Source organism: Henckelia pumila, chromosome 3 (genome assembly GCF_033568475.1).
Source record: "Henckelia pumila isolate YLH828 chromosome 3, ASM3356847v2, whole genome shotgun sequence".
In the NCBI taxonomy this organism is placed as follows: domain Eukaryota; kingdom Viridiplantae; phylum Streptophyta; class Magnoliopsida; order Lamiales; family Gesneriaceae; genus Henckelia; species Henckelia pumila.
Window position 1 is genome coordinate 178460419 of NC_133122.1, and position 15346 is coordinate 178475764.

General features: G+C 33.2%; 2 protein-coding genes and 1 long non-coding RNA gene across 3 annotated transcripts; 2 read left to right on the top strand and 1 right to left on the bottom strand.

Annotated features, from left to right (window-relative positions):
- LOC140893495 (uncharacterized) lies at nucleotides 1-558 on the bottom strand. The gene is made up of 2 exons (XR_012153167.1): nucleotides 523-558; nucleotides 1-422 (listed from the first exon to the last, which is right to left on the bottom strand). It is a non-coding gene; the product is annotated as an uncharacterized lncRNA (long non-coding RNA).
- A 3376-nt stretch (nucleotides 559-3934) lies between these two features.
- LOC140891269 (probable membrane metalloprotease ARASP2, chloroplastic) lies at nucleotides 3935-6069 on the top strand. The gene has a single exon (XM_073299681.1). The coding sequence runs from the start codon at nucleotides 4091-4093 to the stop codon at nucleotides 5444-5446; it is 1356 nt and encodes a 451-aa protein (XP_073155782.1). The 5' UTR covers nucleotides 3935-4090; the 3' UTR covers nucleotides 5447-6069.
- Nucleotides 6070-6543: 474 nt separating this feature from the next.
- LOC140892092 (transcription factor MYB101) lies at nucleotides 6544-9152 on the top strand. The gene is made up of 3 exons (XM_073300837.1): nucleotides 6544-7607; nucleotides 7700-8432; nucleotides 8677-9152. The coding sequence occupies exons 1-3, from the start codon at nucleotides 7290-7292 to the stop codon at nucleotides 8949-8951; spliced, it is 1326 nt and encodes a 441-aa protein (XP_073156938.1). The 5' UTR covers nucleotides 6544-7289; the 3' UTR covers nucleotides 8952-9152.
- The last annotated feature ends 6194 nt before the right edge of the window (nucleotides 9153-15346 follow it).

Sequence of the window (15346 nt, forward strand, 5' to 3'; positions counted from 1 at the left end):
TGAAAGAGATGAAATTTTATTGAGAAATCAACGGAATGGAAATTAAAAGTGAATAATGAATTATTAGGAACCAAATGTAAAAACAGCAGCGCAGAATTAACTAAACCACATTCAAAAGCTGGCAGGTGAAGTTTGAAGGGGATGGGGGAACTCGATCGATCTCCTGTTCAATACTACGCGACACAAAACAGCACACGATTCGACATCGAACCGGGCTGGAGTGTGGCCGCGTAAGATTGTTCAAGAGCACACAAACTTCTTGATCGTGTCACATTTTTATATGAAAACACTGAGTACTATAACTAAAATCCGGAGGCATTAATATTCCTGGCAGCATGCTCGCTTGTCGTTTTATCAAAAGAAGGGCGTCGTTTCTTGCCTTGAACCGGTCCATCGATCGATCACCTATATAATTAGTAGTACTGGACGATATATAAAATTAATCTCCAAAACCAAAATACAAAAAAAGAAAGACGAGTACTTCATGAAGGAAATTGCGGTGAAATGAAAGAGAAAAGTTACCTCTGCAGAAGAAAGTGGTGTTGTTCACTATGTGTGGGAGGGAGGAGGAATAACGAGTGTGATCTTGGGAACAATATATATGGGTGCAAAAGGGGGGTGGGCATGTGTTTCAGATTCATCGAACCTGGTCGCCATTTCACTTGTGAAACTCGTTCCTTGTCTTTTCACTTGTTAGGTCATCGTGCCCCACTAAGATTGTCCTTTTCCTCTTCCATCCTTGCTCTTCTTCTTAATTCTTTTTTTTTTTTTTTGGTGGTTTCTTGATTTTTTTTTTAAAAAAAAAATTATAATACGAGTGTCGGATCCGAGATCTAATCTTTTCTCAAATTTCAAAAACTTAATTATATCACGTGAATTAATACTAGAATAGTAATTTGGGACCGCAGTAATTTGTTTCACGCGTAAAAAATGTATATGATAGTTGACAAAGTGTTTTAATATTTGACGTGATGAATCATTAGTCATTGAATTAATGGTTAGCGTAATATTCTTAAGTAACTAGATTCAACTTCATCATGAATAATGTTATATTTTGTAGTACTTCAGGATTTGGACAATACCAAGAGTATAGATAATATTAGACATAAATGATGTATCTGATTTTTATTTTTGAAGTCATGTTTCTAATTATTGAATAATTTGTTTCTTTATTTTTATTTTTTATTTACAATCTGAGTCTCGGATCCGAAATCTAATATTATCTCAAATTTCAGACTTCAATATTATATGGACTATATACCTTCGGCTATTTTTATTTTTTTTTCAAAATATAAAAGAGTAATATTATATATATTGAATTGGATTAAAGATTTATTTTTATTCGTGTGAAACGAATTATTATTATTATTATTATTATTATTATTATTATTATTATTATTATTATTATTTATGTAAAAATATGGTGGATCATGAGATGTAATGCTTAATTTGGAAAGGGATGAGATACGTGGCAAATGAAGGGAAACAAGATTAAAGTAAAGCATTGGAGAGGAATATTATTGTGAATGATGGTTGTAAAAGCTCAATTTGTATGGTCCCAAGTGTTTCTCAAATTTTTTTTTATTAGAAGCATGTGACCTAAGTAGCTATGCCTTTTGGTGGTATTTATAATTTGAACCCCTTTCTTAATAGAATATTACATTATTGTGACCAATCATTCAGCCGATTTTTATTTTTTAAGCATTTGAATATTGGATTAAAATTTTACTTTTAATGATTTTTGTAAGCAGTTTTAAGAGCTTATAAGATGTCAGAACTTATTTTTAAAAAGTTGTTAAAGAGTTTGGCTAAACTTATTTTAAACAACTTAAAAATGTTGATGTGTTTGGTATTATAAGATCTTTTTATTGTCAAAATTATCAAAAATAGTATAATGTTATGAAAATAATGTAACGAGTTATACATATGCGGAAATAGTTTTAGAATAAACCTATGTTTAAAAAATAAAATTATTTTAATATTTTAATGTAGAAAAAATTATGTTATTTGGAAACTTTTTTAAAATAATATTTAATATTTAATGTGTGGAGGATAGGATAAATGTTTATAAAAATATGCAAGGATAATTTGGAGAGATAAAATGTTAAAATAAGATTTTTTTTTTAAAAAAACTAAGGTCACCCTTACTTTTTTAAAAACAGTGTATAAGCTGTCAAACAACTTATTTTGACAGCTTATAAGCTATTTTGGAGAGCTTATAAGTTCAGTCAAACACCCATAATCAAATGTAATTTTGTTCTTTAGATAAGTAACAACAAAAACTTCAAATTCACTCATTTCATGTTTATATATGATATTTCAAGTTAGTTGGGATCTAGGTCAAGTTTACCCAATAATGATGTCATTTGAAATTCATTATACTCTATATAACTAGTGTGTAAATAAGTAGTGTATCGATTTATGATTTGATCTATTCTTTCCATTGATTTGAAATTTTTTCATTCACACGCAACTTACCAAAAGATATTCAATCTAGATTTTTATATATTCTACTAAAGTATGGTGTTATTCAACATGTAATTTCATAAAATTTAGATACAACTATGAAATGTTAAAATTTCATCCTCATTCATACCAAAGATTTGTAAAGATTTATAATTAAAATCCTATAAATCATTTTATTTTCCTTCTCCAAGGATCATAAGCAGACTCATCATCTCCTCTTAGTATATTGTTAAAATTATATAAAAATTAAAATAAAGTCATGAAAAACATAAATTAAACGTTTAATTTGTGTTATTTTATCTATTTTTTTAAAAAATATTATCTCTGGCATGAATTATTTTTTTATTTTTGTATTTTATTTAATATTTAAAAAATATTCTCTCTACTATAAAATCAATTTTTTATTCTTGTCTTTAAAATTTTTATTTATGTTTATCATTCTTTACCCATTATTAAAAAAAATTATATCGCAAAGATTAAATTAATATTTAATCGTTTTATATTTTTTTAAAATTTAATTTATATAATAGTTAATTTATGTTAATTACATGCAAAAATGAAAATTTTGGTATTGCATTTTATTTTTTGATAATTTATTTTAAAGTCATAGTCAGGATGTTTTTTTTTTTTTTTTTTTTTGGGTTTTATGTTGTACATAAAAAGTAATGTCGTCTTTCGTGTTAGAATATATTTGAAAATGTAATGGCTATTATTTGCAATTTCTTTAGTTGGTGAATTTGTAATAAAAACATTACTTCATCGCCTCATCGGTTAAAACCGTGTGTTATGCATTAATGATATAATTTGGTTTGTTCTTAAATAAAATTTCTTTTGTACATTGCCAATAATAATAACGATTTTCTTGAAACTTATGATATATATGTTTGCTTGATGGATTCCTAGCAAGTATTTTTCTGCTGATTTTTTTTAAAAAAATATATATGTTGATTATTATAGTTTAATCGTCATATTTAACTTTTTCAAGTTATAAAATTTATAGGATCACATAAAGAATTTAAAATATCTGTAAAAATCTTCCAAAAATTCTGCAGGAACAATTATGTGACATTCTATAAAATTCAATACAAATATTTCAATTCCACAAAAGTTAAAACTGTGAATTGAATGCGTTCCCATTAATTATTGGAATCGATAAATTTTAACTCAATCATTAAAGTCCTTTGCATATAATCAAGTACCTTTGGATTGATGTTCAACATTTTTTTTTATTTGAATTTGAATAAATACTATCAACTCTAAATTATAATTCAAATTTTTACTATCCAAATCTTATTGAAAAATTGAAAATCGAACCGAACTGAATTCATCGGTCGTAAATATCGAAGTCCATGAAATGCTTTTATTGTTTGGGCCTTTGGAGTTTTCGGATCACACAGTCCATTCAAATACCCCAAATTGAAGTATCAAGATTCTGTACTTCATTTCCGCAACCCAAAATCGTGTAAAAAACAACAAAGTTTGTGGAGATGGATAGAAACATTTCATTCTCTTCACCTCCACAGAACAAAATCACGAATTATCCAATCTTTTTTCCCATATTAAACTCATCTTCCTCCTCTTGAGAGCTAATCATATTCGCCATATTCTTCGGAAACTCGTCAAAATGATCGTAAACTTGTCATCACCCTCAACCTCCCACGCTCTTCTCAGATTTCTCAACTCCAGGACGCAGCCCATTTCAGATTTTTCTGTAAAAACTAAAGCCCATTTGTTTAATCCTTTAGAATCTTCTGTTTTGGGTTCTTCTAGTTCAAGATTTTGCAGCAAGACCCCATTTTTATGCAAGAACTTGATATTTAGGCAAGGGAGGAGAAAGAAGTTTACGACTTTCGCTGTGTCTGGCCTGGATTTTGGTGGCTTCGAGAGCGTTCAATCGGTTCTTGAAGCAGCTGCAGTGTTAACTGGTATCATTGTTGTCCATGAAAGTGGTCATTTTTTGGCAGCATATCTTCAGGGTATTCATGTGAGTAAATTTGCTGTTGGGTTTGGTCCAGTTTTAGCTAAATTTAATTCCAAAAACGTGGAGTATTCTATCAGAGCGTTTCCTCTTGGTGGTTTTGTGGGGTTTCCTGATAATGATCCTGATAGTGGTATTCCAGTGGATGACGAGAATTTACTGAAAAATAGGCCAATCTTTGATAGGGTGGTGGTTATTTCTGCTGGCGTGATCGCTAATATTGTCTCTGCTTTTGTTATAGTTTTTGCACAAGTTGTGTTAGTTGGATTGCCTGTTCAAGAATCTTTTCCTGGCGTTCTTGTACCTGAGGTTAGGCCATTATCGGCTGCTTCACGAGGTGGATTGTTGCCTGGTGATGTTATATTAGGGGTTAATGATATCGAGCTTTTGAGAACCAGCCCCAGTTTAGTTTCAGAAGTTGTTGACATCATTAGAGACAGTCCCAAAAGAACAGTACTATTCAAGATTGAAAGAGGTAGAGAAAATTTAGAAATCACTGTTACGCCGGACAAAAATTCAGATGGTACTGGCAGAATAGGTGTTCAATTATCACCAAACATCAGGTTTTCAAAAGCTAAACCGAAGAATCTGTGGGATGTCTTTCGCTACTCAGGAAGTGAATTCTGGGGCCTATCATCAAATGTCTTGGACGGTTTGAAACAGACATTCTTGAATTTCTCTCAATCTGCTAGTAAGGTTTCTGGTCCGGTAGCCATTATTGCTGTTGGGGCAGAAGTAGCCAAATCGAATGCTGATGGCCTTTACCAATTTGCAGCAATCTTGAATCTCAATTTGGCAGTGATAAATCTTCTTCCCCTACCAGCATTAGACGGCGGTTCTTTGGCATTGATCCTCATAGAGGCTGTTCGAGGTGGGAGAAAGCTTCCGTTGGAATTAGAGCAACGAATCATGTCGTCTGGCATAACGCTGGTCCTAGTTCTTGGGGTTTATCTTCTTGTCCGAGATACATTAAACCTTGAGTTTATTAAAGATTTATTATGATGCTTTGTTTAAAGCTTGGAAATGGACATGTTTGTGGATATAATTGGTTACGTGTGAGGTATCTTTCGAGACTGTTTTGAGTATATACTGGTTTCTTAAGCAGTTCTCTCTACTAAAAGGTTATTCTGCACTTTTCCTGGCCTCAATTTCATTCCTACGGTTCTGCATTCCCCTGTTCTTGATCGGTGATTCTATAGCGGTATGCGGTGGCACCCAGCAAATTTGGTGAAAATTCGTGGTTCTGCGTTAGTCGTTCCAGCTATCATTGGTGTCTCACTCGAGGTATCACACAGTATATTAGCTTTTAGTCTTAGAAATCTATACTACTTGTATACTACAACTATATCGAATGAAAGACTTGCGTTTTATGGAAGCTGTGTTCCTCGATTAAAAGATATGTCAGAGCCAGAGGATTAGAACAGTAAATTTGTAACCTGCACTCTTCAAATAAATATCATGTCAATTCTGTGTTGCATTCATCCATCACGAATTCGAGATTTCTGTTTCTTACATGAGAGCTGTCAACTATTTGATGCCTGTAGTTTGATCGTTCTCATGTTACAGATGATAAGAGTTTGCAAAGCTGAATTTGAGGAGGTTGTTTCTTACATGCTGTTCTGGAATTTTATGATAATATCTATGTAGAAAGTTGAAATATATGAAAATTAAATTCCTCCACACTCTTAAATGATATTGATCCATTAATTTTTAGTCATGATAATAATGACAGAATATAAATGAATGTTCGAGATATGACAAAGTGATAACTTGATTGACATTGATTTGTTTTCTTTTTAAGAGATAAATTGTTTGGAGTAAATAATGTCAGCAACATGTAAAGCTGTAACAGCAGTTAACTTGAGCAACTATTTTTTTTTTTAAATAAAAAAAAAAAGTAGATTGATTTTGGGGCTAACATTGTGATACACACTTAAATTTTACTAGAAATCTCACGAAGACAACACACGTCGTCGGTCACGGTGTTCATGAAAAACATGCAAACTCAATTGTCAGTATGTGTGTTCTTACATGAACAAGAGTCGTGCTATATGTGCAATGAATATATTATACAAACGTACATTTGAAATTGTAAAATTGCCTTACATGAACAAATGAAAATAATTTTGTGATTTCAAAGGTAATATATAGTTGTCTCCATTTTAATAATATAGCATTTTTTTCATAGAAAAAAAATATGTGTGACGAAGGCAATTAATTACACATTGATGATGTAAAACATTAATTTCCAGTGGAGGGGCATTCAACCCGGGGCGAAACGCAAGCTTCCACCTATAAAATCTCATCACACTCTAGCTCACACAGCCTCCATTCTCCTCTAAACTCCACTTTTCACACATTTCGTCTTCCTTTTTCCTCTCCAAACCTCCATTTCTTCATATTTTTACACCTTTGTCTTACATGTTCAAACACAAGTTTATAAATTTATTTACAAGGGAAAAATATCACTATTTCTTGAGTAAATTCACCTACCCTTTTCCTTGTTTCATCATTTTCCATCCATCGTTTCTTGCGTAAATTAATATACAAAATCTATAATAAAAATTTAATAAGGAAAACAAAAAGTTGGGCGAGTTCTTGAGTAAATCAGCCTACCCTTTTGGTTGTTTCATCTATATTTCTTTCCATTTTTCTTGCATCATCAAACGCTAGCTAGTTTATAGAAATTATAAGACAAAAAGGCCACCATTTCTTAGATTTCTATCTCTAGTCAATTGACACACCAGTTTTCTTCTTTCATCATCTCTTTCCATTTTAGCAAAACATCAAAAAAAGAGAAAGGAAAAAGCAAAAAAAAAAAAAAAATATATATATATATATCTTGATGGCCTCTAATGGTTCTTCATGCTCAAGGAAGTCTTCTTCAACAGCCGTAAACAACAGGAACACATTGAAGAAAGGTCCCTGGACCGTATCCGAAGACACGATCTTGGTCGAGTACGTTAAGAAGCACGGTGAAGGGAATTGGAATGCAGTTCAAAGGAATTCAGGGTTGATGAGATGTGGAAAGAGCTGTAGGCTTCGATGGGCGAATCATTTGAGGCCTAATCTCAAGAAAGGCGCCTTTTCTGCAGAAGAAGAACGACTTATTGTTGAACTTCATGCTAAACTTGGTAATAAATGGGCTCGCATGGCTGCTCAGGTACTTTATTTGAACCCACTTACTCTTGTATAATTCTCACTTACACTCATTTCTTTCTTTCTTTCTCTTCCTTCATATATATATATATATAGCTTCCTGGCCGAACGGATAACGAGATAAAGAATTACTGGAACACGAGATTCAAAAGAAGACAACGTGCCGGATTACCAATCTACCCGCAAGAACACCAAGAACATCATCTCCTCAATGCTTCATCAGTACACCAACCCGCTTCATTGTCATCCCTTCTGCCCTTATCATCGGCTAACCCTATAAACCAAACCCCCTTACTTTTCTTGGACACGTTCAAGTCTCTTCCGGCAGTTTCAGTACTCCATCCTCATCATTACCACCATACAAACACTGCCTATACTATCAACGAGTTGAGGCCTTTTCGCGACGATGGCGGTTTGTCCCTCTCGTTGGCTGCGGCCTCAAAAAACTCGTCGTTGTCGCCATCTTCATTGCCCCCACAACCTTTTTATAGTCAAGGTTTTGCGAATCCACTCCAAATGGCTTCAATTCTTGAGTGCAAATCTCATAACACATGCAACACTGGCATGGGGGTTTTAGAGCTTCCTTTAATCCAATCAACGGTTCCGCGTAACCACGCGACGCCGGACCTTTCTTCAAGCGATGATGCTGAGAAATATAATGAAATGGAGACGGCCTTTTCGAGAGGCAAAAATAGTGGTTTGTTGGAGGATCTAATAGGGAAATCTGCTACTTGGAACAATATTGAAGGGGCTGTGGTTGGAAATTTGCATGAACAATCAGATTATAGTTTTGGGAATGGGAGTGTTTCATCTGAAAACAACTATGAAGGTATATGTGCATGCATCAATAAATTTAAGTATTGTTCAAGTTGATGATCATACTATTTTTATCAATAATTGTTAAAAATTTGACCTTTCAATTCTATTCAAATCCCTTTTCCCCACTCTAATCTATGCTAAAATTTAAAGTCAAAGATTGGTCCAACATTTCCATTCTGTGTTACCATTCTAATCCATTTCTGGATAGTCGTCGATGAGATGCTAACATAAAGATAATCGATGACCTGTTTCAGGCCTAGAAAACAAGGCAGAAGGTGATGTGATCAATGGTGTAGACGATGATTTGTTAATCAATCTTCTTGATAATTTCCCACTGGCTGTTCCGATTCCGGATTGGAATGAAGAGGATGGGCACGTACCCTCTAATTTGACCCATGGTACAAACGGCGAGATAGAAAGTCAACGCGATGATTCGAGGTACAACCCGGATGCACCCTCCTCTGGAGTAGCGGAACAAGAAAGGAACTTGGGGCATTGCCTTTGGAATAACATGCCTAACATTTACTAAATTAATTAAGATGGATGGATTCTGTTTTGTGTTATGTTTTTCTAGTGGGGGAATTTGTGTTAGAAATTAAACCATGTGATACGAGATTAATGTCATAAATTTTAGATTTACTTGGTGCATCTGATCGAACATATGTATGACAGAAAATGTTCGATTTTAATATATTGTTGTATAAACAATAGAGTTATTGAAGAACATAGAATTTGTTTCTAATTATTTCCGATCAATTAGTATGCTCTAATTTTGTGATTATCTTCATGATTTCCGTTATCAATCCCTCCATCAATTTATTATTATTTTCACTTCTTGTTTTTCGGTAGTCAAAATACAAATAAAAACAATAAATTTCCCAATTGTAACTTCCATCATACAGTTTATAATTTAGTTGAAATTCTATCAATAATATATATATATATATATGATGAAGCCCAAGTCCTCTTTTTGCCGCAATCTCGCAAAAATAAAGCTGCAACCCGCTTACTATATTTAGCAGTCTTCGGGCCTACTTCCCTAATTTTAGCAACAACTTAAAAAAATAAATCTGAAAAGGCTATAAATGTTGAAAATATATTATATTATATTAGAATTGTTGAAAATTGAGTTGTATTATTTTGAAAATTAGTGTGTGATGATGTAGATGATGATGATTTAATTTTTGGACCAATCTTCCATTGAGATCTATAAATAGGTCTCTCCATTTGTGTAGAAAAACACAATTTGAGAGAATAAATTTAAAGTGTGGAGTTTGAGAATATTTTGAGTTTTTGAGTTTTATAAATTTTACTTTTCACAACACGTTATCAGCACGATCGCTCGAAGGTTCTCTATATTTTTCGACGCTCCAAAATACAAGAAGAAGTCAAAAATATTCAACAAGTAAGAATTTTTATTTTACTGTTTATATATTTTTATTGTGTATATATTAATATATAATATCATGTTATGAAAAAATAAGTTTTTTTTCAAAACTTGTTATAAATCCTGGGAGGATGTTAAGACGACATCCCACACTCTCGGTAAGGGATACGATATGTATAAAAGCCTCTAAGGTTTTTAAACATTATAATCATATTTGTATAATGTCATGTTATTATATAAAAAGTTGTGTATGACACCGATCTTATAATAATATGATATACTATACCTGACTTTATACTAACTATATTGGTATAATTTCACAATATTATATAAAAGGCTGTCTACGACACCGATCTTATAATAATGTGATATGATATACATAATTATTTAATTATGATTATCATTATATGCATTGTATCATTATCACAAATTTTTATTCAACACATACTCGATTTTTCTTTACCTCCAACGGTCACAAACGGCTAGTTTTTGGCCTATAAATATTTTCACTCAAACTCATTTTCAATCACACCAAAATTCATTCTTCATCTCAAAACATTTTCTCCTCAGTTTTTTTTCGAAAAAGAAGAAGATGGAGTTTTTGGCTTTTCTAAGGATATTTTTCATAACGATTATGATCATCATGCTCACGAGTTTTGTACTCACCAGCGATTTTCCACCACATGCTTTTTCTCTATTTGTACACTTACTTGTACTCATCGTTTATCCATTATTTTGTATTGTCATATTAATGAAAATTAACTAATAAAATGCATTGTTATTTTTCTAGTACCACCATGTCAAACTTGGCAAAGCTTGAATTCGTTGTACTCGATATCACTGGAAAAAATTATATGCCATGGACTCTTGATGTTGAGATGCATCTTGAGTCATTGGGTCTAAGTGAAAGCATTAAAGAAAATAATATATCAACCTCACAAGATAAAGCAAAAACTATGATTTTCTTGCGCCGACATCTTGATGAAGGGTTGAAATGTGAGTATCTCACAGAAAAAGACCCAATGACTTTATGGAAAGGGCTGAAAGAAAGATTTGAGCATATAAGGGAAGTGATACTCCCGATCGCCCGTGATGAATGAAATACGTTGAGATTCCAAGACTTTAAAAAAGTCAGTGATTATAATTCTGCGATGTATCGAATAGTCTCGCAATTAAAATTCTGTGGACTTGAAGTCACAGAGATGGAAATGCTTGAGAAAACATTTTCCACTTTTCATGCATCGAATATAACTCTACAACAACAGTATAGAGTGCGTGGATTTTCGAGATATTCCGAACTAATCGCATGTCTTCTTGTGGCGGAAAAGAACAACGAATTGTTAGTAAGAAATCATCAATCCCGACCCACTTGATCAACGACATTTCCTGAAGCAAATGTCGTAATGAAAAATGAAAACCAAAATCAAAGGAATAGACCAGATTTTGGTCGTGGACGAGGTCGAGGACGTGGACGTAGAAATGACTGTGGTCGTGGATGCGGTCGTGGATATGAAAATAATCGAGATAGTTATTTCAGTAACTCGTCTCAAAAGAGCGTCACGCACCACCCACTAAAAAGGCAGCATGAAAACATGAGTGAAAATAAAAATCACTCAAAAAGAACCGAGAGTGTTTGTTATAAATGTGGCACTCCGGGACATTGGTCACGAACTTGTCGAGCCCCCGAGCACCTTTGTAAGCTCTATAAAGAATCGATAAAGGGGAAAGGAAAAGAAACCAATTTTGTTGAAAATAGTGACCATTTAATTGGTTCAACTAGTTTCAGTGCTGCAGATTTTTTGAATGATTTCGAAGACATTGATTAAAAGATTGGTGGGACTAGATTGTAACAAATTTGTATTTTTTATGCATTTTTGTATTATAAAGCATGTTATATTTTACATTTGTATTGTACTTAATTTTTCTTTATTACATTTTTGTGAAGTTTGATATGGAAAATGCTATGAGCAAACATGGAAATAATATCATGGAAATTTGCATACCGAATAGTGGTACAACGCACACTATTCTGCGAGATGAAAGATATTTCTTGGAACTAAAACCAACAAAAATAATGGTGAATACAATATCAGGTCCTGTAGACTTGATTGAAGGTTTTGGTAAAGCGAAATTTTTGTTACCTAATGGTACAAAATTTTTGATAAATGATGCTTTATATTCACCACGATCGAAAAGAAATTTGTTGAGTTTTAATGACATATATTCTCATGGGTATGATACTGAGACAATGACTGATGGAAATCAGAAATATATGTGTCTTACAACATATAAGTCAGGAAAGAAATTTGTAGTTGAGAAACTACCAATGCTCCCTACTGGATTGCATTATACACATATAAGTCCAATTGAATCAAATATGGTGATGGATAATTCATCAATATTAACAAATTGGCATGATCGATTGGGACATCCTGGTTCAACAATGATGCGAAGAATTATTGAAAATACACATGGTCATCCACTGAAAGACCAGAAGATCTTTCAGAATAATAAGTTTCAATGTAAAGCATGTTCACTTGGAAAACTTATTATAAGACCATCATCAGCTAAAATCCAAACTGAATCACCCATATTTCTTGAACGTATTCAGGGTGATATTTGTGGGCCAATTCATCCATCATATGGACCATTTCGATATTTTATGGTATTGATCAATGCCTCTAGCAGATGGTCACATGTATGCTTATTGTCAACTCGGAATGTGGAATTTGCAAGATTGATGGCTCAAATAATAAAATTGCAAAATCAATTTCCCGATTATACAATCAAGAAAATAAGACTTGATAATGCTGGAGAATTTACATCCCAGACTTTCAATGATTATTGTATGTCAATGGGAATCACTGTTGAACATCCTGTAGCTCATGTTCATACGCAAAATGGATTAGCTGAATCATTGATTAAACGTCTACAACTGATTGCTAGACCAATGATTATGAAAACAAAACTCCATATTTCTATATGGGGACATGCAATTTTATATGCTGCGGCATTAATTCGCATCAGACCAAGTGCATATCATAAATTATCCCCATTGCAACTTGCATTTGGTAAAGAACCAAATATCTCTCATCTAAGAATTTTTGGATGTATGGTGTATGTGCCTATTGCACCACCTCAACGATCAAAAATGGGTCCTCAAAGAAAAATCGGTATTTATATCGGTTATGATAGTCCATCAATCATTCGATATCTTGAGCCTCAGACAGGCGATGTGTTTACAGCACGCTTTGCTGATTGTCATTTTAATGAAGAAATATTCCCAGTGTTAGGGGGAGAAAAGAAACACATCGAAAAAGAAATCACATGGTATGTATCATCATTGTTACATTTGGATCCAAGGACCAAACAATGTGAAAAAGATGTACAACAAATTGTACATTTGCAAAAAATAGCAAATCAAATGCCAGATGCATTTGCAGACACAAAAGGGGTGACAAAATCATATATACATGCTGTAAATGCCCCAGCTCGAATTGAAATTCCAAAGAAACAGATTGAAGACACTCATGATGTCATTAAACGCCTGAAGCGTGGAAGGCCAGTCGGTTCCAAGGATAAAAATCCTCGAAAAAAAAAGCATAGAGAAGCACGATGATCATAAAATAGAAAATGGTGTTCCAGAAGAAACATCTGATGATGAAAATGTTCTGTCAGAATCACAAATTGATGAGAATCGTGAAATCTCTATCAATTATATTAATACTGGAAAAATATGGAACCGAAAAGACATAGAAGATATTGATGAGATATTTTCTTATAATGTGGCTTGTGACATCATAAATGAAAATGAGGATCATGAACCAAAATCTTTTGGTGAATGTAAAACTCGTCATGATTGGGCCAAATGGAAAGATGCCATCCAGGTTGAATTGAATTCGCTGAATAAACGTAATGTTTTTGGACCTATAGTCCTCACACCTGAAGGTGTAAAACCTGTTGGATACAAATGGGTTTTTATTCGAAAGCGAAATGAAAAAAATGAAATAGTCAGATATAAAGCTAGACTTGTTGCACAAGGTTTTTCTCAAAGGCCTGAAATTGATTATGAAAAAACGTATTCTCCTGTTATGGATGCAATTACGTTTCGATATTTGATTAGTTTTGCAGTGTCTGAAAATTTGGAAATGTTTCTTATGGATGTTGTTACAGCTTACTTATACGGATCACTTGATAGTGATATATACATGAAAATACCTAAAGGATTTAAGATCCCTAAAGCACAAAATTCAAAACCCAGAGAATTTTATTCTGTAAAATTGCAAAGATAATTATATGGGTTGAAGCAATCAGGCCGAATGTGGTATAATCGGCTAAGTGATCACTTGATGAAAAAGGGATATGTAAATGATCCAATATGCCCTTGTGTTTTCATCAAGAAAACAACATCCAGATGTGTAATTATTGCTGTATATGTTGATGATTTAAACATCATTGAAACGAATAAAGAAATTCAAGAAGTTATGATGTACTTGAAAGAAGAATTTGAAATGAAGGATCTTGGAAAAACCAAGTACTGTCTGGGTTTGCAAATCGAACAAAAAGAATGTGGAATTTTTGTTCACCAGGCAAATTATACAGAAAAGATCCTTAAACGTTTTAATATGGATAAATCAAATCCATTAAGTACTCCAATGGTTGTAAGATCATTAAACATAGAAAAGGATCCATTCCGTCCATGTGAGAATGATGAAGTTATTCTTGGTCCAGAAGTACCATATCTAAGTGCCATTGGTGCCCTTATGTATCTTGCAAATTGCACTAGACCTGATATATCTTTTGCTGTAAATTTATTGGCAAGATTCAGTTCATATCCAACAAAGAGGCACTGAAACGGAATTAAACATATATTCCGTTATCTACGAGGAACGACAGATTTGGGACTTTTGTACTCAAAAGACACCAATCAAAGTATCATTGGTTATGCTGATGCTGGATATTTATCTGATCCACATAAGGCACGTTCCCAAACCGGATATGTATTTACTCGTGGAGGCACCGCAATTTCTTGGCGTTCACATAAACAAACACTCGTAACAACTTCATCAAATCACGCCGAGATTATTGCATTACATGAAGCAAGTCGTGAATGTGTGTGGTTAAAATCAATGACACAACATATCCAAACTTCTTGTGGATTATCTGTAGACAAGAAGCCTGTGACGTTGTATGAAGACAATGCTGCATGTATTTCTCAAATGAAAGAAGGATACATCAAAAGTGACAGAACCAAACATATCCCCCCAAAGTTCTTTGCCTACACTCAAGAACTTGAGAAGAATAAAGATATTGATATCTGTTATATTCAATCAAGTGAGAACTCATCAGATCTCTTCACAAAGGCACTTCCCACGACGATATTCAGAAAGCATATATACAACATTGAGATGCGCAATCTACGGAATGTGTGAAGAATCACTCATATTAACATGAGGGGGAGTTTACGTGGCTGCACTCTTTTTTCCTTGCTATGGTTTTTATCCCACTGGGTTTTTCCTAGTAAGATTTTTAACGAG